The 24813-nt window shown below is 49.5% G+C and overlaps 1 protein-coding gene across 15 annotated transcripts in view; it reads left to right on the top strand.

Moving 5' to 3' along the window:
• MBNL1 (muscleblind like splicing regulator 1) overlaps positions 1–24813 on the top strand; it is an 80378-nt gene that overhangs the window by 5712 nt on the left and 49853 nt on the right. For 2 of the 15 annotated variants that reach the window (XM_069024694.1, XM_069024690.1), the window contains exons 1-2: positions 1201–1355; positions 17762–18666. The exons of 2 other annotated variants lie outside the window; for them this stretch is intronic. In XM_069024694.1, coding sequence (XP_068880795.1) covers positions 18493–18666 — 174 coding nt within the window. In that variant the 5' untranslated portion in view covers positions 1201–1355; positions 17762–18492. Of the gene's footprint in view, positions 1–1198; positions 1356–1533; positions 1625–17742; positions 18667–24813 lie in introns of those variants that run through there. 11 more of the 15 variants (XM_069024695.1, XM_069024692.1, XM_069024701.1 and 8 more) reach the window with 10 other exon arrangements.

The raw sequence follows: 24813 nt of genomic DNA, 5'->3' as shown, positions 1-24813 counted from the left end.
AGCACGGTGGAGTGTACCTGAATCACTCTTCCAGAAGAGTGCCTAACCTTGATTTAGTACCTTATCAGTCCTTTTTTCCCCTCTCAGTCCAGCCTTATTCTCTCTCTCCCTGCAGTTTAAGCCTATCTTCATGTCCTCACTGCCATAAATACAAGGAAAAAGTGTTCCTTGCTCTTTATAGTGCCCTTAAATTTCAGGTTATCATTGCTGTGCTTCAATCATTCTTGGTGCTGCTTCCAGCTCTTTCCGTGCTTTCACCCCCACTGCTGTCCCTGGAGCTCTCATCCCACTGCCCGTCAAGCCGACACCGGTGGGACTGGACCCGGCGTTCCCCATGCCCCCATACAGCCCCGTGCCTGGCAGCCCGCCTGCCTCTGCACATGCTTAGGGGTGTGTCTCTCTCTTTTTCTGTCCTCTGGGTTAATGCAGAGAGCAGTAGATAACCATCAAGTTTATAATGACTTTTTATAGGCAAAACAAATCAAATGGGTTCTTCCTTAGTCATCTTTATCAGTTCCTCTTGCCATGGTAAGTCATGTTTTTAAATCTCATAATTTTTGCCCTTCCTTGGAATCTTTTCAGTTTGCCTATGTCTTTCCTGAAGTGTGGTTAGCACTAAAGTGGCTTGATGAGCCTCCTTTGCACATGGCCCTGGGTGCGTGTCCTGGCAGGGGACACAATGATACACCTCTGGCTGATCTAGACTGTTTGTGTCTCCTTCTGCACTCTCCTGTCAGTGTCACCCACACTGCAAGACCGACACCTGCCCTGTGACACGGGGCAGAGCTGACCTGTTGCCTCGGTGATGGGCCTGCAGCTCTGGAGGGACAGGGAGCGGTGCAGGTCCTCAGGGTGGGTGCCGGGGGAGCCGCATGCCACCCCCGCAGCAGCCTCCGGGCTGGCCTCGCTGGGGCCACGCCGGCGAAACCAACCGCTCTGCAACGGCTTCTCTTGCTAAGATGAAGGAAGAGCGGGAACCGGGAGCAAAGCAGGCTCCTTCTACCTGCTTTGGGAAGCAAATCTTTAGAGGATCGTGTCGTCAGGGACGGCGTTTGGGGGATCTGGAGCAATCGCGCAGGGTGTTCTGCGGACACGGCCGGGCCGCGGGCAGCGCTGCCCGCCCCTAGGCCGCCCCTGCCGTCCCTCCCCCGGCCGGAGGCGGCGGGGCCGGGCACGTGTGCGGGCCCGGGCTCGGGCTCGGTGACTCATGAGGCGCCGGCCGCTCCGCCGCGGGGAGGATGAGGGAGGGCGGCCCCGGGGGAGGGCAGCCCGCCGCGCCGCCGCCCCGCCGCCCCGCTCCGCGCCTTCCCCTCGCTCCCGCGGTGCCCGGAGCACGGAGGCCGCACCGGGACTAGGTGAGCGCGGCCGGCCCGGGCTGGGCTGGGCTGGGCCGGGCCGGGCCGGGCCGGGCCGGGCTCCCCGCGGGCCCGGGGCTGCCGGCGGGGCCGGGACCGGGTGGCGCTTCCGGGCGGGGCGGGGGCGGCGGCGGAAGCGGGGCCGGGGCCGGGGCCGGTGCGGGGAGCCCGGGCCGCCGCTGCCTCCGCCCGCCGCGCCGGCGGCACGGTCAGCATGAGCCGCTGAGCCGGGCGGGCCGCGCCGGCAGGGCCCCGCCGGCAGGCCCGGGGTGAGTGCGGCGGCGAGGCCCGGGGCCGCGGCACGGCCCGACGGCGGGGGGAAGCGGGCGGTGGCCCTGCCGGGGCGGCTCCGCGGGGAAGGGGGGGGCTCGCTCGGCTCCGCGGGGAGGGGTCGGAGCGGTGCCGCGCTCGGCGGCCCGGGAGCAGGGACCGTCCTCCGCCAGGGGCCGGAGCGGCGGCCGGGGCGCGGCCCCGGTGCCCGTGCGTCCTTTCTCCGGCGGTAGCGCCCGACGCGGGGGCTCCGCACGCGTGTCTCCGCCGGGAGCCCGGAGCCCGCGGGGCGAGGGGCGGTTCCGCGGCCGCTCGGGAGCGCCGGGCCGGGGGCTCGGCCGTGGGTCGGGGCTGCCCGGCCGGCTCCGCGCTGCCCCGGGCAGGCGGGTGGGGTGTCCGTAAGGGTCAGTACCGCGGTGAGGGGTCTGCAGCAGGCGGGGACCCCGGGCAGGGCCGGCGGTGCGGGTGCAGCGCACGGCGGTGAGGGCGGCATCGCCCTGTGCGCACTCAGCGCACGGCCTGGCCTCGGGAGCTGCCGCGTTATCATGGGGGAAAGAGAGCTTTTTGTTTTCTTTTTACGGAAAGTTCTTGAATTCAGAACTTTGGTTTGCGGCTGCAAACAAGTCAGTTTGTTAAGACGTTGGTATAATGGAAGAGAAAAATGCAGGAATGTTTGTGTAAAATGGTTGTCTTGGAAAATACGTGATTGTGTCTTTTAGAAAGAAATAATTTCATTTGATGATTTTTTTTGAGGTGGGGAATATATGCCCCAGAGCAAGGGAGAAGCAGGACACGGGTGACAGAGATAATGAAGTGCGGGAGAGCAGGTTCAGGGAAGGGATGTAACGGGAAAGAGAGACGGAAGTAATGAATAGTAACGGTGAATAACTTAACTGGGTTATGTCTTTTTTTGGCACTACGGAGAAAAGGTTCTAATGAAACGACAACACATTCCAAAGTGACAAGGAAATGATTTGCATAATGAATAATTAACCGATGGCACTTGTTGCTGCAGGGGAAGTTTGGGGTGAGACCTGAGGAGAGACTGCAGGCTCTCCTCGGGCTGGCTGCATGTGACACTGACCCTGGGCAGGCCCACTGGCATAGAACAATATTATGATAATTTAAAGTAGATAAAAGAGGAAGAAATGAAAGGCTTGGCAGCCCCATGCTCACTGCAATGGTGACAGGACCGCTGCATGTGGAAGGCTGGGATGTGCCACTGCAGGAACCAGAGGTGTTGGGAGTCTCTCTGCTTGTAGGGTGCTGCAGGCTGAGCTGGAAGCGCTGTCTGGGAAGTGTTCTGGGGTGCAGGGTACCCAGCAGCTCGTCTAGCAGGAACAGGGGTGCTGGGTGATGCTGAGCTGAGCTTGATGGTTGCAGTGTGTGCTTCTGGAATTGAAATGTTGTGAGGCCTGTGTCTCTCTGCTTTCCTTAGCTCATGCCAGATCAGGCATAGACTATAACACTGTAGAATGGAATTGGACTTCACTGAGTTTAAAAGGCCTGGGTTTAAAAGCTCAGGGCTTCTGAGCTGCAAAACTTCTCCAGGCTTAATTAAACCAAAAGCTGTTTAAATGGAAAAGTTATGGCAATGACTGAACAGTCTGTGTTTCACAGTCTCCAGACTTGCAAAAATTTAGAAAACTTTTTGCTCTGTGTGTTGGAATTAATAGTAATTGTGAGGTCTGCCTGGTTTTTATGATACGTAAAAGTTCAGGATGGTGCAATTGTTATTTACTTGGGCTACTGAGGAAAAATATACAGAAGCAGAATTCCTGGTCTGATATATGAGAGTGAAAGTACTGGGGTGCATTTATTGTCTCATTTCCTTAAAGCCATAATTGGATTAAATTTATTCTGAATGGCTGGAAGAGGCTGAGTCTGTGGAGGCTTTGTGGTACTGTTGAGGCACTTGAATCAATGGGCAAAACTGGGGCACCCTGTGAGGAATCTGTAGTTTCATGTCAATCAGCAGCAGTGCCAGAGCTGCCCTGTGAACCCCTGGGCTGCAGTAAAGAGTATGTCCACGGCTTCTATCCATCCCCTGCTCAGTGCCAGCCTTGCCTGCACTGGGAACAGCCTGACTTTGTGTTTTCTTTTCATTTACCCACCAAATCCTCCTCTGTGTTCACTGTCTCTGGAGTGTTGGGAAGCACAGCTGTGCCATGTGCCAGGATAGGCATGAGCTCTCTGTTTTCTGGGCTAAAAGCAGACATGGGAAATGGCCAGTTCTGGTGTATCCCACAGCTGCCTCCAGCCTGGTCCCCCCTGGATAGGTGTCTGACCACCTCCTTCACCCTTGGGGCAGGAGGTGTTAGATGGTTAGATCTGGTGGATTAGCAAGGTAATAGATAGCATCCATCTGCAGAAGTATCTACAATGCAATTTAGTGGAAGCAGGGAATTTCTCTGGTATGTTATTATCTAATTGTGGAAGTAATCATAACTGGGAGCAGTCTTTACTGAAAGGGTTTTCTCTAGGCAGTCAGGCCCAGGAGTTGTTCTTTGGGTGCCTGGCTGTGGTCAGTGTACACAGGCTGAGGGTACAGGGGGAGCTCCACAAGGGACACACAGCTCTTGGTGGTGTGCTGGGTGGGCCTATAAAAATTTCAGTTTTGGCTAGTTTTTCTAAAAACTGGAAATGCTGTTGGTCTGTTTTGCTTTGGAAGTTCTACAGTATAATCAGAAATAAATATTTGAATCAAGTTGCTTCAAGCCTTAAATGTAGACATTCCTGTTCAGTTGTGGAGCAAGATAAATTTTGCTTTGCATTGCTGTACCTCCTGAATTGTTCTACTGTGGTGCTTCACTAAGTCTCAGGTGCTGTTCATAATTTTTTGGTATTACTAGGTAATTACTGAGTTATCGATACTCTTCTTCCTATAGCAAAGCCAAGGATTGAATAACATTTTTAGACACATCTGTGACAAATATCACACACCGATGAGCATTTGAAAATAGTAGGTGCTGCTGTTGCTTTCTTTTAAAACCCGTTTGGTTGGCATGGAGGTTTCTGGTGCTTGTCCAGTTTGTTTGTCTTGGGACCACTGTAAATGCTCCTTAGCAGAATTTCAAAATTTCATCTGCGGGGAAGATCCTGCTGAGGAGAATCTGTACTGCAGTCCTGCAGTCTGTCCTCCGAGGGGTCTGTGGAGGGCAGGTGAATGCCCCATTCCATGGCCTTGGTGCGATGTCCCAGCCATGTCCCACTGCATCCCTGCATCAGGTGCTGCTCTGATTTCCCTGTCCTTGGAGCCACCTGTGTTGGAAGCCTGGAGTATAACTGTGGGGTCCGGGAGATGGTGATGGATGCCAGCAGACAGCTGGGGCACACATTGGCCTTTGGAAGGGTGCTGCCCCACAGGGGCAGGGTTTGGCTGCCCAGAGCAGACAGGCTGTAAAAGCCGTGTGGTTTCAGCCTCACTGTCCAGGAGGGTTTCTGTGGCCACAGGAAGGTTCTTACATGTGTGGTGTAGATGAAGATCTCACGGCCAGCTCAGATTAAATCATAGGCTTCCCTCTCTGTTTTTATTTCCTTTGAGTACTTGTTTTATTCTGCTGCTTCAGCATCAGTGGGGAGGTGGTAGTGACACAGGGATGCCTGTAATTAAGGGGATGAGCCTTAGCACCTCTTGATTCCTAAATAGTGGATTATTTCTTCTCAGGATGATTCCTGCTCAGGAACTGGTGGATAATCTGCAAACATCATTTTTTTAACTCTGAGGAAGTCATGCATGTTGGGTTGTAAAAGGCCTTGTGATAACTCTCCGTTACTTTGAAAGGGTTAATAGGTGTTTTCCCCAGGCATATTTTCAATGGGAATGCTGTAAACAGCATGTTAGCTAGGCCAGCTTGTTAAGGTAAAACTGCAGGAAAAGTTCTGTTCCCATTTGTTATGATTTATGTTCATGCCAAGGATGATTTTTGCAACTGTGAGTTTATCAGCGAATTCCTGCTACTACTCCTGTCTGGAGGGAAGGGAGAGGGGGGATCTGGCAGGGTTCAATCTCTTCTCTGGGAATTCCTACACTTCAATGTGTCCTGCTGTGCCCAGCCCTACGCCAGGGGCTCTGCTTTCCCTTGCATGACTGGTGGTCTCCACTGTTTGTGTGCCTTAGGGATTAGAGCAGTTGCCTATGATTATTATTACTTTATTTAATTTTATTAACAATTATATACTGTAAACTTAGTTTCCCAAAGTAAACAACATTTCTTTCCTCCTACCCCATAGTTATTTACCAAAAGCATAAACATGTAAATATGTTTGAATGCTGTCCTCTGTGACATTTGGAGCCTGCTCTGCCGTGGATATGTGCAATTGCAATTCCATAAGTGTCAAAGAGAGTTCCCAGCAATTAACAAGGAAAGAGAAGAGACTATTTAAACCGTGTTGTAGTTGTGATGAAACGTCAATACATCCCAAGATAAGGAAATACATGGTTAATGTGCAGAGTTGCGAGGTGAAGGCTTTGTGTGGTTCCTGTGAGGATGCTGGAGCCCACTCTCCCTTCAGCAGTCTGTGCAGGGGGAATGTCCTCGTCAGTACTTTGCTCAGAGAATAAAGCCAGTGGCAAATGTTGGTTTATCCTGATCTGTGCATTCAAAACCAGCAGTAAGTTCTCCTGTTCTGAAGATGCTCTGAAGTCTCTTCAACAGCTTCAGAGGCAGCGACAGGAGAGCGACAGCAGCGCTCTGAGCTGGGGCAGGTTCATGTGTACAAGGTTACCTATGCCCATTGGGCAGTTTGGGGGCTGGTTTGATGTGTGCTGACCTCGGGGTGAAATCCCACTATCAGGAGAACTGCTTTTCCTAAGGGGTCAGTTAATTTTTTTAAATGTCTACTTTCTGTTAGCTCCTACCCTGTGAAATAGTCCATGTTTCCAATTATATGCATGTAGTTGTTACAGAAGAGTATTTTTATCCAAAACATCTTTATTTTATGTAGCTGGGAAAAAATAAAAGTTTGCAATAGGTATAGTCTATCCTCAGTAAAATCTAACTTGAGTTTTCACAATTCAGCTTGACTAAGATTGAATTTTTGAAGGTAAATTTGCTGTTGGTACAAATTAGCAAGAGCAGCAGCAGTGTGTAAGGTGTCAGCACTTCCATCACGAGGGTGTAAAATCCTGCAGTTTGAGTTCATTTTGGTTTGAATCTACAGGTTGTACAGGAAAACTGAGGCAGCCAGGCCTGAGGAAAATGCAGCTGGGCCTGAGTTTTGTGTAGCCAGATTATAATTCCCATAAGGCAAGTGCATGACCAGCATTAGCCCAGCCTGGGGCATGGGCCCGCTCAGCCTGAGTCTGTCTGTCCTTCCACACCCCCACTACCTCCTGGAGCTGCCCTGATCTGTGATAAAATGTATGACTCCTGTGTGCTCATGGGACCTTTGCTTTGGGCTAATAGGCCAAATACTTGTTTTCACAGAAAAATACTTTGGTACATAAATATGCAAGCTGTATATGAGCAGTTGAATCGAATGAATTTCCGCACGATAAAAAGCAGTAAGTACTAGACAGGTTGAAGTATATTCAGTCCTTTGGTGTTTTGAGCAGAGCTTCTGCACAGCCCACCGTGGTTAGCCTGGCTGGGTTGGACTCCCTTTATCAGTCCTTCTTATGAATGTACAGGTGGCAGTTCCAACGTCTGCAGAGTGTCGAGGTTTTCCTGTGGGAAGTGTACCTTGCTGTCCGCCCTGGGGCAGGCTGCTCTTGTAAAAGGAATTTCTTTTCCCTTATGTAACTTGTTGGTAACGTTACATCCAGAGTCGGCTCTTGCAAAAGTGCGTCAGTCTTGCTTGCAGTGGCACAGAAAATACCAGAGCGTGCACTGAATTCCCCCCTTATCTCTCTATAGCACATTTTATGTATCTTGTAGTGAGATGTTTTGTTTCTACAGTTTCAGACTCCGTGTTTCAGAAGATTAATAGACTTAGCAGCCCTGTTTGCTCAGCTTAGCAGCGATAACAATGTAATAAGTCATGAGACGGTCGCAGATCATCTGGCAAGGCAGAATATGCCTTGGACTTGAACTTGGAGCAGGTATTATTTGCAGAGAAAAGTGAAATGTTGAAAGCATTATAAATAGCGTGTCCTGACTTGGGTGGCTGTGGGTTCAGGTCTGCCTGCAGAGCTTGCACAGGAGGCAGCTGATGGCATCTGCATTCCCCCTTCGGAGGGACTGGGGAGAGTGAGGGCAGTGTTTGTACCGTACATGGCTGGCGTTTACTGCAGCACGTCCGGAGCCCTGGCTGAGCTTGGGCGCAGGCTGGAGGAGCAGGGCTGGGCCCCAGGCTCCCAAATCCTCCTGCAGCGGCTCCGCGGATTCCTGCTTCGTTGCTGCCTCTCGCGCCAGCGAGTCCAACTGCGAGCAGTGAGTAAGGACTTGGGAACCCAGAGCATTTTTAGGCTCTGGGCCCAATCCTGCTTCCAGAGAAGTTAATTGGAATTTTTTCCTTCTAAAAAAGGGAGAGCAATCAGAACTGCCCAGCTTGGCCCTGCAAGGCCTCGGCGCTCCTCTCTGTGTCATGTGTAACCCCAGGCTGCCCGGTTGCCCTGGGCAGGGATGGGCTATGGGCAGCCAAAGCCCCCTGTGGGGTGTGCTCCTGAGGCTGCTGGAGCTGTGGTGCTGCAGTGGCGTTATCTGCACTGCAGTGACAGTACCCAGAGCTCGAGGAGATAAGCTTTTCCTTTAAAAGTAAGTAAATTGCTGTGGGAGCACATGGAGTTTGCTGTGTCAGTTGGGTCTAGATGCACCCAAGGCCTCAAGCCTTTGAACTCTGCACTCCCCGGGCACCGTGAAAGAGCAAGTGGGCTGCGGAGTGTGCTGCACCAGGCACGTGTGTCAGGTTTTCCGAGCAGGTTGCCAAGCTGAAGGCACAGGCACCAGGCCTGGATTGGCCATATAAAGTAGGTGTCTGGGTGTGCGCAGGCGCCGCGAGCCGCTGGCGGTGGTGCTGTGCAGGGCCACCCACCCTTCCTCTTCCTCGCTGCTCACCGGCCCTTTCAGTGCTGCCTGTGCCTCTGGCTTCCAGGGAAGGAAGGTCCCGTCAGCTGCACGTGCTGATAAACACGGCAGGGCTTTCTTGGGAGAAAAAAACCTCTCCGTTTTTTCTTCTGTGACTCTCTGAAACTTGGAATAAAAGCCGAACAAAAGTGTTTATTCCAGTGTGTGGAAGAGTTTATTAGTGCCTGGGCAGCATTCTTGACTTTGTATGGCCACCCCTGGTTTTCAGTGAAGTCTGTTACTCTTTACCTGTAATTTTATATGGGAATCCTTCCATGCTCCAAACATAGGCACAACTTCAGTGGACTTTGAGCCTTCTTTCAAGCAGTGAAAAATCAAAGGTAGTGAGTTTGTGATCCTGATAATGTAATTATGTATGTTTCAGCTTTTTGATGTGTAGCAGTTAAAAATGTTGTTCTGGGAGTGCGGGCGCTTGCTGTGGTGCTGGAGCTTTGCAGGCTGCTGGGAAGGAAGTCCATGGGCAGATATCTTGTTGGCTGCTTATCAGCGTTTTATTGAGCTCCTGTATTTATGTGCAAATATAGTCAATAAATAAATCTTAAATGATGTGATTTTTGTTGTGAAAAGTAGACACAGCTCTGTTCAATTCTTCTAATTAAATACAGCTAATGGTGGAACAGAAATAGCATTAGAACTTCTTTCACTCATTTTTCTGCATGACCGATAAAATTATTGCTTTGGATTTGTTTTGTTTCCTACAACTTCTAAGCATTCTGTCTTTAAACACCATTTTTATGAAAGCTAGTTTTTCTTAAGTCATTTCAGAAGCTGTTTTCCAAATATGCCACGTTTTTTGTGTAAGGGTAGAAATTTAAACTTTCATTATTGGTGTTTTAAAGTGGCTTTTAGAAGTAGGAGGGAAAATACAAGGAAACTAGTAAACTTTTGAGGGTTTTTTGAAATTCCTTCATTGCATTCAATTTGGGTAGCTTGCACTGGTGTGTTAATGAAAAAGGGGACACATTGAGGAGAACCCAACTAGAGGATAGGATATTCCATGTGAGAAATACTATGGGACAGTGTCAATGGCACCACTGCTGTCACATGCACAGAGACCAGCCCAGCTCAGGAGCCCCTTCGTAACTTGTCCCCTGTGTGGTGGAAGCTCTCCTGGCTGAGGTCGTGTGCAGCAGAGGCTGTTCTGAACAGGGGCTGTTAGAGGGTTGTTTCTCGTGGTTATTGTTAGCTGTGTACATATCATGATTCAAAATGAACAAGCATAACAGTATACTAAAGCAAATACTGATTAAAAACTTTGATATTAAAAATATCAAAGATATTTTCCGCTTCTTTCCTAAAATAAAAGTCATACAGTTTTTATTACTTCTTTTTAATACCAGTGACTAATTTGGAGCTTTTGCTTGGTATCTGGAGACACATGTATTTATTTAGTTTGCATGAGATTGGTCACAATCCAAAATTAATCACATCAATAAGTGTTTCTGTGCTGCTGAGCCCTGTATATGTAGGGATCTCTATTAAGGAAAGCATCTCCTAAACTGGTTTCATTTTGCTGTGTATGGAAAAATCATTTTGTATTTAGTGATAACAGTCATCTGATACCTCAGATGGTGACAGAGAGAGTTAAAAATCCCATTCTCTGTGGTTTAGATTCTTATGTAACTAATGAAATAGATTATATAGGTTCATTGTATTTTCTGAGAAGTTGTACAAGTTTTTATTATCCTGGAAGGATGTTATTATAAACATAAATTAAGTGTAAGGCCAGAATGTATCAAAACATCTAAAATGCTCTATTTTGGGTCTGAGATTCCCTGAGAAACAGACAGCTGTGAACATGAATGCAGTCGGCTGTGTCTCCTGTCTCACAGCAGATGCTGGAGTGTTTTCCAGGACTGTCCTTGCCTTGTGATTCATGTTGGTGACCAGAGTCAGGGAGTCAGGCAGTGTCGTCATTGCACTGAGCTGGCAATGCCTCCCTGCTCCAGGTGTCCCCAGCACAGCAGTGCTGCCACTCTGGGATACTGGCGTGGTTTCAGAGGTGTGGGACTCCCAGTCCTTCCTCGGGGGTGCTGTGCCTGGCACTGCTCGGCCATGCTGCAGAGCCAGCATGCTGGTTTGCCCCTTCAGCAGCAGTCCTTCAGTCCAAACTGAACTGCACTGATGACTGTGCTTTCCCTCATTCCTGTGTAATTTTCTGGTCCTTGGGGAGAAGCCTGTGATTGTCCCTGCATTGCCATAGCTCACCATGACTGAGCTGAAGCGACCAGTTCTAAGAGCTGCTGCAAGCAGAACTCAGTGTAACGAGTTCCTCATTAGCTGGACTCACGTCCCTTTTTGGTTGCCCTCGAGTCAGATGCAAGATGAAGCAATCCATAATTACCATAACTCCAATGGGCCTGGCTGGGAGTGTGCCTGTTACACAGCAGGCAGAGAGCAGCAGGGTGTCCCCCGTGGAATTGTGCCCCACTGTGGTCCATGTGTCTGCAGGGCCAGGAGAGCTGCTGGCACTGTCACCGGGAGTGGGACGACACACCAGCGTGGAGCAGGTGACATGAAGGGCCTGTTCTATTCCTGGTAATTAGGTTCAGATTTAATCTTGCTAGTTAATGTGATGTGTGCAGGGATGTGGTGGCTGCATCCAGGCTCCTGATTTGAAATTACTGTCCTAACAAAGTGGTTGTCATGTGAACAGGCAAGAACTTTGAAATAGGGAGTTTTTGCTGTGGGCAAACATGGGAGGGGTGGCCCAGCCAGGGATGAGTTAGTGAGGCCAAGGGGAGGAGCTTATTGTCTGGAGGAAATGCTACTATTCATAAATTAATAATGCTAGTAGTAACCATGAGTACGTCCTGATCCATCAGGTGCTGACTGCAGTGGTCTCAGGACTCCTTTTTCCCACTGCTTTATCCCAGCTGTCTCTGGGGAAGAAAAAGCCACCCTTTGCACCAGGGCCACATGGCAGCTGCATTAGGAAGGGAGGTGAAAATCAACTAATGAGTGGAAACCTGAGCAGCAATAAGGTGCTGGTCTGTTTTCCCTTGCAGTACGGGAGATCAGACCCGCAAGAAGCCGGGGTGGGTGTCTGCTGCACCTCTCACCAGTGAGAGCTCCTCCAGGTCACTTCTCCCTGAACCCACTGGCATCAGCTGAATTTGATGTCAGAGGGAAGCAGTTCCTTCCCTTCCTGAGTCATGGATGTGGCTTCTTTTTGTAGTGGTTGTTATTATGGATGATGTTAATCATCATGTTTATATAAATTCATACACACGTGCAGTTAGAAATCACCTGTCACTATGGGAGTGTTTCTGCCTCTTTGCTACTGCTACAGGTGCCTCCCAGCTTTGAATCTCAGCTGTGGATCTCATCCTGGGCTTTCCCATATGGCTGTTCTTGAGGACAACACCCAGCACCCGCTCCCACTGAAACAGGCGCAATAATGAGCATGAGAGTCATACCGACATGGTGCAGGAGAGAGTAGGGAAGGTTTTACAGGTGAAATGGTCTGTATCCCTGCACCTTGTGCTGCCCTGGGGCGATGCTGGGGTCGGGGGGCTGCTCCTGGGCTGACCCCGCTGCTGTGGGTCATCTTGCTGCTCTCCTGCCTTGCTTGGCTTGTGTACATTTGCAGTTAATCAAACAACATGTGCAAGAGTCGGATTAATAAATAGCTTGTAGTTTTTGGAAGAGTGCATAGTTGATTTATTATGGCCTCTCAAATGTCTTTGTATAGAAACAACATGTTTAAAATTACTACTAGAACAAGAAAATAAAGCTGATTTTAATAAAGCAGGTTTTGGTTTTTTCAATTCAGTTTGCTAGTTCTTGGAATTTTAAGTTAAATCACTAGATTACTGTTATTTTTAAAGATAAACAACTTCTTTTTAGACTTGGTTGGGCAATGTCACTTCTTCTATGGTTGGAATTCACCTGTGCCAGGATAATACAGAACTTCCTGTTCCTAAAATACATTATGTGAATGTTTTGGTAAAGGAATTACAGTGTAAATATGTTTTTATTACTAGAAATAGTATTTGCAACTTCAGTGGTGGGGGGGGATGGATATGTAAATGCTTTGTAATACATAAATTGATGAAAAGTGGATTAAAGGGAGAGTAGTCCTTCCCCATTTTGTGTCCCTGGCTTAAAGTTGCAAGAACAGAGTAACAGCTTGTGCATGCCACGTCCTTGTCCAGGGACAGGGACTGGCCTGTGCCTGTTCTTGCTCTTAAATACACATCTAGCTAATGCTGCCAAACTGTGAATCCTGTGTGTCCCTTAAGTTTCAAATTTTGTAAAAGCAATTGATATATACCCCAGGTTATTAAAAAAAAAAAAAAAAAAAATTCAACAGGCATGTTTCTTGACTTGAAAATTTTTTAAAATTACAGCAAGAGCAGTTAATCCATAACCGTCTGCTCCTTAAAGGAAAGAGGGTTTATGGAATTTGCAGTGTAACTTTCTGACTTGAAAATAGCATTACTGTAATCTAAAGTAAGAGAGGATTGGGCTGTGGGATTTGTGCGTCAGTGCCCATGTGCTGCTGGTGGGAATTGGTTTGCAGTTTGATTAGGGATGGAAATCTTGGAGCAATACCTGATTTCTGCACATGGTTGGGGCATGTAGTATACAACATGTTGTCTCTTTTTTCATTATTTATCAAGTTTTCATGAACCGAGAACACTTGGGTGTGTTAAATTCAGATGGAATGTCACAGTTAGGTGGTTCTGCTAAAACAGTTTCAGAAACTGTGAAATAGACTCAAGATAAAACCAAGTCTGATGGGGATGTGCCGGAGGAGCCACTGTAGTCAGTGGGAGGTTGCACCAGGCAAGTCTGTCAGAGCTAAAACAGTACAGAAAAAACCTTTAAAACACTATTAGTAGTAGTACTAAAACTATGTGTATCATGCAAAATATCTGGGTCATAGAAGCAGTGTTGGCAGTTTTTTTACGAATCTGGCGTGGCACTTAGTTCAAAGCTAACGTGTGCTTCTAGTTTTACCTGGCTCCAAGTCCCAAGTTGCTGGGCTGGGGAGCTGTGAAATCCAGCCCAGGGTACAGTACCCCAGCAGTCCTGTTCTAGAGCTGGCTGCTCTCTGCTCCCGTCCTTGCACTCCCATTTTTTCCTGAAATATACAAAAGTACAAAATTGAAAGAGGAGTGTCTTGCTTTTCCGTGCTGTCCTATGGGAGCAGCGGGTGCAGCCCTGAGTGTGAGACAATTGGGTTCTTTAGCTGTAGTTTACTAAAGAATATTTTCCTTTATCCAATCCTATACTGTTATGTGACAAGATACTAATTAGCTCATTGTTTCAGCTTAATTTTGTGACAGTGATATAATTATATCCCTCAATTGTGCCATGGAGTAATTGCTGTATCTCTTCCAAATTTTATAGTGAGATATGTTATTGGTAAACTTTGTGTTCGGCAGAGGTGTTTTGTAAATACTGTAAGGCAGTCAGTAATTTTGTGTTCCTTGATTTAAAAGACAGCCATTTGGCAATTTCAAGCTTTGAGACTGCCCTATCAGTGTAAATAGAATATTGATTTTATTCCATTTCCTATCTCATTAGAGTCATCGTCGTGAGGATGAATTCACGTTGTGTAATTATCTGTTCTTGCTGACAGTTCTCATGTCACTGAGACTGGTGTTTTCAGCTTCCACTTTCTCTAAGCATAAAAATAGCATTTTTCCCTGCCATCTTTTCCTTCAGTGTTGGGCTTTTTGCCTGCCCAGCTTTCTGTATCTTTCTTTGAGAGATGTGTGTGAAGTAAGATAGAGAAAACAGGGATGTCCAGCAAACCCAGTTACAGGAACAGTGAAAACAATGGCTCTTTGGGAGCAATTTTCAGTGCAGGGAGACACCTTATTTTTGTGTCAAAGACTGTAATGAGGAGGAAAAATGCATCGTTAACCTGTCTGTACATTTCTTTATAGCAATAAGGGGAAGTAATAGGAGTCTCTTCTGTGTCAGATTCACTTTCTTGGACATTTCCAGATAACCTTTCCATTGATTTGTGAGGCTGTTTCTTAATCATTTTCATTGACCCAGCTCAGGAGACAACTAAGTCATCTCTGCTGTCCTCCTAAGGAATGACTTCTGTCTCTTCTGAGAATCACTTTTTAATTTGCTTTCAATCCTTGTATTCCTGATAGTCAGTGAAGGCAAGGTTCTGCTTTGGCCAAACCAATGTTGCAATATTCCCAGGACAAGTAGCAAATGCTTCCAAATTTCAAAAGGTGAACCTTAAAACCCACCTGTGGATCAGAAGAGTCTTTAGTACTGGCTGGTCTGCTAGGTGGGGTCAAGAAACTGTCAACCCCTAAATCAATTTTAATGAAATAAAACCCAAAAAGTTCAATCCTTTTCCTGTCCTGTCCGTCTGGTTCTCCCTCTGGATTTGTTGCAGTCATTCCCATCTTATCAGAGACAGCCCAAATGAGATATCACATGTATCAGCTGGGTTTTGCAGACAGTGTATCTTCTAGCATGTTAAACTTACTGGGGACTCCTCAGTGACTTAGTGAATATCACAAGAGAATTTCAAAGTGAGGGGAAAATAGTTCATGTAGTTAAAAAAAGATAATTCTATGCTAACATCTTCCTTTATTTAGTGGAGATATTGAAGATAAACCTCTGGTCTGACGTCAGTCTTTATTTCTGCTCCAAGGCTATTTTTAAAGCTGACATTTCTGGCTGTTTTCAGGTAGATAACAAACTATGACAAAACACTTTTTCTTCAAGTAACTGTTCATACAAAATATACATCTAGTATTTCTTTGTGTTCTGAAGATCTACCTTCGAGACATCAGCTCCTCTGAGCAATATTTTTCTTTTTGTGGCTGGCAGCCTGAAGAAGGAAGGGTGGAATTCAAGCTCAGTGCAGTCACAAGTGTGTCACTGACCTCAGCAGGAGCAGGATTTCTCTCCAAGTGAGTGACTGTCCAAATCCTAACAGGAAACTTATCACAAACGTAGGAGTAAAACATGGTTTGGGGAGTCTTACCAGGAATATTTCTCCTGTCGGTACATGTGAGCACAAAAGCTAGTTTTCATCTGTTTTCATTTTGGGCGCTGCCTTCATGGTCTCTTTCATTTCTTGTTAGGGGTGACTACTTGTTAATGACAGTGAAATTAAATATCTTGTTTGGAAACAGTGGCCTTCAACTTGCATTGGCTTCAGCGAATAAAATGCATCAATTTGCTGCTCTAACTCTTCTTGGTGTTTGGAAAAATCAATGCTTGGTATGGATTGGTTACCAAGCTGATGAACAGGAGAAAACCCTGCTTAGAGCTGTTCCAGAGCTTTGTGGTAGAGCTCTTCTTGCCGGCGTTGGCAGCGCCCTGCCCTGAGGGTCTCACCGGAAACAAATGTTCCTAACAAAATAACACTCAGAAGTCATTTTGTGCAGTGCAGGAGTGATGTGGGAGGATGCAGATCCAGCTCTTGTCTGTGGAGGACAAGTTGCAGTGCACCTCGACTGAAGGCTGGGAGCTCTGTTTAGGCTTCCAAAAGCGCTCTGGTGTGCTGGCAGTGCTGCATGAGGCTGCAGGGGTGCCTGGTGGATCTGGTGGACTTGCTGGCAGGCGGCCCCTGCAGCACGTTCTCTGCTTTCAGATCTCTTGGTGCTAATCTGTCATGGCTGGGAAGCGTGGTGCAAGTGCAACAACCAAACTGGTTTGCCCGGACACTTGTTACAGAGCAAGTTTTCAAGACCTAAGTCTTCAATATCCCAAGCACTGAGGAGTAGTGACTGCCGGTGCAGGATGACCCCCTACTTCAGTTTTAGGCAGTTGACGCAAATGAGTATCTGTGTTTACCACGAAGACACATAGTTGTTACCTTGTGTTTGCAAGTAATTATGCAGTTGTTTGTCTCTTGCTAGCAGGGATTAAAAGTGTGGCTTGATTTCAAGTGTCCTGACAAAGAACCCAGGGTGCCTGTTGTAATCTCATTAGCTCTGTTAGGTGTGTTTTCCTTCCCCTGCAGTTGGTTGTTCTGATCACTATGTCCCTACAAAAAGACTCCGTAGCTTTTTCTCATCTGTTGGTTTGCATCCACGCTGACAAGCATCGCTTGCCAGGGTGTGACTGTCAGTGACCTGCATTGGAGGGTGGTGGGAAACAGGAAGATGATAAAGCAGCATCTTTAGAAAGACAGGGATGGGAATAATTTTCCCCTTAGCGCAGGTGGAGGATGTTGTTGGAGTTGCAGTGCTGGCAGGAGAATTCCCGTCGTTGGTGTTGTCAGTGTGTCCCAGGCAGTGCCACGAGGGTCCCTCTGCTCCGTGCTCTGGGCTGAGATGCTCAGGTGGGGACAGGAGCTGCAGTTCATTATACTAGATTCGTGTTTGCAGGTGGCACCGGGCTTCTGTGGCAGAGCTGGGCATCTGAATCGCGGCTTGGAGGGAAACCCACACAGCCCACCGAGGGGGAAGGTTTTCCCTCGTTCCCGGGTGTTTTTGCGGTGGCCAGTAGCGCACCCGCAGCACGCTCCGCAGAGCGCTCCGCCCGCCGGGCAGGCCGGGTCGGTGTCCCCCGAGCTCTCGGCTGAACGCGGGCTGGCCCCGGTGCCGGTGGCCGTGTCCGACCGGGCGGTCAGGCGCCGCCGGGGCCGAGCCGCTCCGGGGTCAGCGTGTCTCGGGTCTGTCCTCACGCCGGGCGGGCCCGGCGGGCCGGTGCCGGTGCCGGGCCCGTTCAGCCGCCGGGTTCCGCACGCCGGTACAGCCGGGCCGCACTCGGGAAGCCGGGCGGTCAGGCGGCGGGCGGTCAGGCGGCGGCGGGCCCGAGCCGCTCGGAGGGCCGGCGGGTGCTGCCGGCGGGGCGGTGCCGGGGCCGTTCCCGGCCGGGTTCCACACGCCGGTACCGCCGGGCCGCACGCGCGTCCCCCGGCGGGCGCGCTCGGGGCAGCGCGGCGCGGCCGGCGTCTGACAGGCGCGACCTTTCATAAGACGGCCCCCGCCATTGGCTCCCTGCCCGGAGTGTCGCTGTAACGCTCGCCGCGATTGGCCCGCCGGCGGTGCTGCCGCCCGGCCCCGCGCGGGGACGCGGCCCCGCCGCCCGCAGCCGTGAGTGCCCTGCGCGGGGCGGCGGCTCGCGGGGCGCCCGCGCCGCCCGCTCGTAACGTGTCTCTTCTCTCTACAGGTTGGTACTAAGAAGTGCCTTTCCTGACGTCGCTGCTGCTTGGGACCGCTTCTAGAGCAGCCGCTGCTTTTGCCTTGCTTGCTGCCAGCTAGACTGCGACGACAGCGCTCCGCCGCTGCCAGCCCCGCGCCCGCCGGGAGGAGGGTCCGGCGCTGCTCCCCCGCCGCCGCTGCACTGTGCACTAAAGTGTGCCCCGAAGGTCAGAGCTCTGCTGCCCGAAAGCCAAGGAGAGGAGGAGAAAAACCCCAGCCCAAACCCAGTGTCGGTCGTTGCTCTAAACTGCTGCATCTGTCTATGCCAAACTAATCGATCCCGATTGCACCGCAGAGCCCGCTGCGAGCCCGCTGCCTGGAGGCACCTGCCAGCCGCCGTCCCCGGGAGCAGCTCGGGAAGCGCTGCCAGAGCCCGCCACGTTCCCATGCTTGCAGCGGCCGCACTCAGGACGGGATGCTGAGCACGCGGGGCTAGTCCTGGCCACTCTCCCGCAGGCGCACCTGGCTGGCGGTCCTGGCCTTCCCCCGAGCCCCGGTAACAGTGCCACGCTCTGAACTCTGGTGACACAGCTCTTCCTCGAGATTGCAGCCACCCCGTTTTACATGTACTTATTTTAAAATAGGGTGTGGGGGAAAAAAGTGTTCTGGAGGTGGCACTTTCATCATTTCCAGTTTATCAGTTCAGCTACTCGTTTGCCCATTTTTATTGGAAATTTTAACTACCTGTAAAATCTAAAGATGGCTGTTAGCGTCACACCGATCCGGGACACAAAATGGCTAACGCTGGAAGTGTGTAGGGAGTTCCAAAGGGGGACTTGCTCACGACCAGACACGGAATGTAAATTTGCACACCCATCGAAAAGCTGCCAAGTTGAAAACGGACGCGTAATCGCCTGCTTTGACTCATTGAAAGTGAGTAAATATTACATTATTTTCAAGGATATGTGGTTAATGAAAGAAGCAGTTGTAGCCACAGAAACCCTGCAGCCGAACAGGAGCAAGTGCTGGCTGCCAGCAGCGGGGTGTTTTGCTGATTTTATTTTATTGATGCTTGTCGATTTTTGTTGCTGTTTTCCTCAGGGGAAGGGGAAGGATGTAGGGAACGAAGGGAAAATACATCTGGCAGGGCTCAAATCCTTCAATATGGCTACAGGGGCTCATTCTTCGCCTCCAAATTATTCCCCGCCTGTAGCTGGAGTAAAGGGCACTTCACGTAGAAACAGCAAAGTCACTGTGAGGATTCTTTGTTTTTAATAGCACAAACCACGTAAGCAATATGAGGATTTGTTTCCGTCTCGTAACTACCAGCAGGTTGTTGGTGTCTCTGGACAGCTGATGGTGAACCTTAGAAGAGTGTTTTCCTCCCTGGGTTATTCGAGTGTCTGTGAGCACCCTGCATGCCTTTCTGTGGTGGGCACTGGTGTGGTTATTCCATCTTTTTCCCAAGTGCACTTGCTTAAGGGCAGGACAGCACTAAGCAAAAGGCAAGGTGCCTCTGGACATGTAAACACGGTGGGAGCAGAGAGGGTTTTCAGGAGGCACATCCCAGCTAGGCACTGTAAACATAGGGCTGTTGTTTCACTGTAGCTGTAGTTTCAGTGATAGGTGTTAAATATGCGGGCCCCAGCTCCTTCCCTTGGTTTTTCATGATTTAAGTAACCTAACGTATAAAATACTCATACCGCAAACAGTAGAGAGTTAATTCAGTGGAGTCATGAAAAAATCAAAACTTGGGAAGCAGAAATTAGTCTGTCAGTTTTTTCTACAGTGTAATTTTCTCTTCCTGGGCCCCGATCCCGGGAAGCGGAGCCGAGTGCGTGGAGCTGGCTGCTGGCACTGCCGTGCTCGGGGAGGGAGCTGGAGCAGCTCCTGCAGGTCGCGGCCCAGCCGGGCCCCGGCGCAGCGCGAACGGGGCAGGAAGTGGGTTACAGCGGGTTTGTGTAAATCCTGCAACGTCCCGAGCTTGAAAATTTGTCTTGTCTCAAGCTTTACAGTGCTCTCAGGCCTGAAGTACCCACCCCATCACCCCTAGCCATGGCTTAACTTGCAGATACCGAAAGGGTTTGTTTCTGTGTTGTTCAGTTTATTTTTAAATACAGCAATTACAATGCATGCAGGGGTATTAAAGTGTGTAAATAAGATGTTTTTATGCATTAAGCACGTGCTGGAGGTAGGAGCAGAGCCGGAGCTGCCAGTGCCAGTGGGGAGTCCCAGCCCCGCAGTGTCATCACGAGGATGCGGTGCCACCACGTGTGGACGAGGTCGGCGGCGGCTGTGCGGCCTCGCTGGGGGGATGGCGGTGCTGCCAGAGCACAGGCCTGGCCCCGGAGCCTCTAGCCTGTTTCTGAGTGAGGGGCTGTGAGAGCCACAGTGGGTTTGCTGGTGCAGTAACACCCGCAGTGTCCCTGGTTTGGTTTCCCAGCAACGTGCATCTGGCCACCGCAGCCCGACCCCGCTGGCCTTGCCCTTCTCAGCGCAAGGATCTGGCCGAAAGGCTGGAAACCAGCCACTGGAGTGAACCGGACATGATGCCAGTGGTCGCTGGAAGTGCCCTAGTATCTCAGCGCTGGACGGGGATGCTGGTGGTGCTGGAGCCGGGCAGCAGCGTGGGCTGGTGTCTGTGTAAGAGGGGATGGATCAGGGCCTGGCCTGGCTTCCCCAGTCCCGGCAGTGTGACTGGCCCTTCTGCTGCTGTCAGCAGGGCTCGTTGCTTCCTTTTTTAATGCAGGAAAGGCTGACCTTTGCCAAGCACTGCAAGGTCCGTGGGTGATAACTGTGGGTAACGTTACAGCGTTGCTGCGGATCCTCGGAGGAGAGGAGTGTGCTGCTGCCCCGTGGAGTCAGTGCAGTGGCCGAGCTGGGAGCTGGGAAAGAATCTGCTGTTTAAAAATACACTGCTGACCAGAGCTGTTTACTTGTGCTCATGCTGAAAGCTTTGCCGGTGGCTGAGCTGCTGTATGCTGGAGAGGCTCCCGGGGATCTGGCCATCCCCTCGCTGCAGCCTGGGGCAGGATCCCGCCGTGTCCCGCCGTGGGCCTGGCGCCTGTGGCTGCCAGCGGCTCCCCAGCCCCTGGGCAGGGGTGGTTAGTTAAGTAGCTGTATTGTGTACGAGAATACCCTGAGTAAACAGAAAATGGAATATCTCCCTTTGGGGAATTCCCGGTCCAATCCCCATTGCTGAAGCCATTGCTCAGTTTTGGTTTTGTTTCAGCTCTGTATCAGTTTTGGTGTGTGCTGAGCTCAACCAGCACTAGTCACTCACTGACTTACCTTATCTGCAATATCCCAAACTTTAGATGTTCTGCAAGAACAATTTAGGGAAATGCTGCACCAGCTCTCTCTGGACCTTATAAGGTCAGTCAATACTCTAGCGCAGATTAAAAAAGGTTTTTGGTTAGGACATTCAAAAGTAATTTTTAATTTTTCAGTAATTCAATATGGATGTAATGTCCTTGTTCTTTACTAAAATAGCAGTATGCTGAAAAATTAACCTTAATGTTAAAATATTTGATTTCTTATTAATGTATATAATACTAGTATTAATTAGACAGCTATTCTTGCATTATCTCTTGGACATAAGACAGATACTTAGTCACTGAATTTTTCTTTACAAACTCCTGCATCTTGGCAGGAGTTGAAATGAGGTGACCTTTAAGGTTCCTTCCAGCCCAGCCCACTGTGTGATGCTGCGATCTGTCACTCCAAGACTTGGTGTGAGTGCCTTAGGAGTGACTGCTGTGTGGAGCTGACGTCAGGCAGGTGTGAGTGCTGCAGAGCTGCAGCCCCTGGAGCAGGACTTCTCTGAGCTGGAGATGGCCCGTGTGCTCTGCTATATTTAGAACATAAACAGGCAGAGCAGATACTCGGAGGGGACCCTGTGAGTGGCAGTGCCCTTCGCCTCTGGCCCTGGCCCAGGTGTCCTCTGCGGGCGCAGGGACGGAGCACACCGAGTGCGCAGCCGCCGCAGCCAAACACCATTGCCCTGCCCTGCCCTGCCTGGAGCAGGCAAAAATAGATGCCAGAAGTGAAACTTTCAGCTTGGGTAAAGCAATTTGAAAAAAAAAAAAAATTATTTCCCCTTCCCATGAAATGAAGGCACAAACTCAGTGTAGGGCTAGAGCAAGGAAAGCAGTGTTGCCTCCCGAGGTTTTCTCCTGTGCTGTGTGGGAGCAGCGGCACTGGGCTCTGGACACTGTCTCTGGTTGGGAAACACGTCCTGTGGGTGCACCTGGCTGCTCCTTCTTACCTGCGAGCAGGAACAAGCAGCCACTGGCCCGTGTTAACCGGGAGCGCGGGGAGCAAAAGGCAGCCAGGCCCGTGGCTGTGACCTCTGCGGTGCTGCAGGAGGTCAGGGCTGGGACAGCCCCGGTGAGATATTATCATCCTGCTGCCTAATTACTGCTAATGAAACCTGCAAGCCTGGCCTAGGGGAGCGCATGAATCAAGATGAACGTGTGTGGGATAATCTGGCCCTCAGATATTAGCAGGATAATTTTAAACCAAGAATGATTATGTAGTGTATTCAAATTATGAGCTGGAGCGGCTGAGTCAGCTCCAGCTCTGGCTTTGCCTTGTTTAAATGCCGTAGGATTTTTTTCCTAAATTTGGATGCCTATAAGCCTGTTAGACTGTCTACAACAAAAATAAGCTCGAGTTCCTAAATCAGGAAACTGGTTTGCAACAGAAATTTGATTTTTACCATAATTTTGAAACATTTTTCTTTTTTTTTTCCTTGGGAAAATAAGCCTAAGTGGAACTCGTTTTTGAAATTACGTTAGCTTCGTCAGATGTTCCGATAGATGAGTCATCCGTGTTTCCTGAAAGCTGAGATAAAGATGTCTGAACAATGGGGAGATGGATGTCAAATGCAGATGCAGATGCGCCGAGGCCGTGCGCTGGGCAGGGCGGCAGGGCAGGGGCTCGGCACGGCTCCGCACCGCCCTTCTGCGGCGTGGGGGCTGCTGTGCTCCCAAACCTGCTGCTTCCCCAAACCTGCTGCTTCGAACTGATCTGAGCTTCACGTGGCTTGAGCGGCCGTGGTGAGCAGAGTCACACACCGTGGCTTTGGAGATAACGTGCGCCACGGGCGCTGCAGCTTCCAAAACAATTTTTACTCTCTTAAGTTATGCTCCTGCTAAGGCAGCTCCTTCATGTTCAAGCTGGGTGTCCCACTGAAGTGTAAAAGCTTTTTCTACTCTTTCTTCAACAGCTGGAAAGTCTTAAACTTCCACATTTCTCTGCTTTTTTGAAATTCTAAGGAAAAGCTGGAAACTAGAAGTGTAAGTCACTTCACTGATGATGTGTGAGGTTGAAGCTCTGGTGCCTTGTGTCTGAGACCCACCAGCACTTGTTATGATAGTATTTTATCTTCTGAGTAGAAGTATTTATTTTTTTTTTAATGAAACTCCTGAACTCTGTAAAAGTGACTGCCACTTTTTAGCAAGAAGGCATAAAATATATAAATGTAGCATTATTATTATTATTATTATTGCTGAAATTGGTGAGCATCTTATTTCTTCTACCTCAGAGATGTAATTGGTAGTTGTTCAAGTCTCTCTACTTTGTCGCTGCTTCAAAAAATACTGATTTTTTCGACTTGTTCCCCTTTGTGTGACACTTACCTGAGGGTGTAGAGTAAGAACCTTATTTCATTTAATACAAAGGAGAGAAAATCCCGTAAGCATATTGCACTAATCATGTTGGGAATGGCAGATCATGGGTCTGATTCTTCTTTAATTTAGGTGAAAGAAGAAACCCAGAACACTTGAGCAGGTGATTCTTGGGTAATTTTACATGTGTGGTATCTGGCATCCCTGGAGCACGAGGCAGTGACAGGACTCTGGGTGCAGAGATGAGGTGAGGCTCAGGCTGGGAGGCAGATGGACACATGGCTGATTCCAAGGAAGCTCGTAAAGCAGTAACCCTTGGCAAAAAATGAAAACATAAACAATGTTCAAATTCCTAAGGCCTGATTTGCCATTTTTCTCCTCTCCAGCCTGTGCGTCTGCCAGCAGGCTGAGCTCCAGAAGAGGAAGCAAAGGGAAAGCGGCAAATATATCGGGAAAATGGGGCAATTGTTAGGCTGAGTGGCAAACAGTCCATTAGCAAACCAAACAATTGAAAGCACGTGTGTTCCTCTGTGGGAAGATAGATGGTGTTTTGAAATCTTATCAGGTCCTCGGACAGAAGAGTTACAACTAACTACAGCCTTCATAGCTCATTTTACAGCTTCAGCTCTGTCTCGGCAGAAAGAAATTAAGCAGAAATTAAAACATTGCACTGCAGCATTTGCGCTGTCATTTTTTAAAGGCTGTGCGTTATAGAAACCAGCGTGGGCTTCTGTAACAGTCAGGAACTCTGCTGGGTATAGTCAAAATCAGTAAAATTCTGTTACTGGTTTGTAGGGAAGATGTAAAGAGGCATAAAATAAGAAAACCTCATGTCAAGAACATTGAGACATTTGTCCCAAATCTTAACTGAGTGATCAGGAGCAGCCTGTGAGGCCTCTCTCCTTCCCAGGATGACCCCAAGTGTCTGTTTTTCCAAATACAGATGCCTTGTTGCCAAGGCTCACTGAAATTTATTGGAAGCAACAAATTACATTCAAGACCGAATGATCACATCTGTTTTTTGACTTTGGAGAAATGCTGGTGTTTCTTTGTTGGGACTGTAGAGCCGTATTAGCCCAGCTGGATGTTATTTAGGAACTACTGCCCCGGGTGCTGCTTAGGAGTCTGCGCTTCCTGTCAGGAGCTGCTCCCGTGTCCGATGCCTGAGAATGAGCCTCTTCTCCAGGTGAGCAGCCAAAGCCAGGGTGAGGCCGCAGCCCTCCCTCCAACATGCTCAGGTCCAGACAACCCTGCAGAGAGAGAACTAGCATGGGTTTGGGCTTTGTCAGTATCGGGCACCTCTGATGCTTTGTGTTTGCTTGTGCTCCCGGCAGTGCCACGCTGGCCCCTGCCTGCCTCAGCCTCGTGGCAACTGGGGGTCCAGGCTGCTCCTATGCCCAGGGCTGCACAGCAGCACTCAAACCAGTCTCTCTAGGAAATAACAAGAGCT

The sequence above is a fragment of the Aphelocoma coerulescens genome, chromosome 9, assembly GCF_041296385.1.
Source record: "Aphelocoma coerulescens isolate FSJ_1873_10779 chromosome 9, UR_Acoe_1.0, whole genome shotgun sequence".
NCBI classification, from domain to species: domain Eukaryota; kingdom Metazoa; phylum Chordata; class Aves; order Passeriformes; family Corvidae; genus Aphelocoma; species Aphelocoma coerulescens.
The sequence above is the reverse complement of the archived record's forward strand: the minus strand, read 5'-3'. Positions and strand labels throughout refer to the sequence as shown.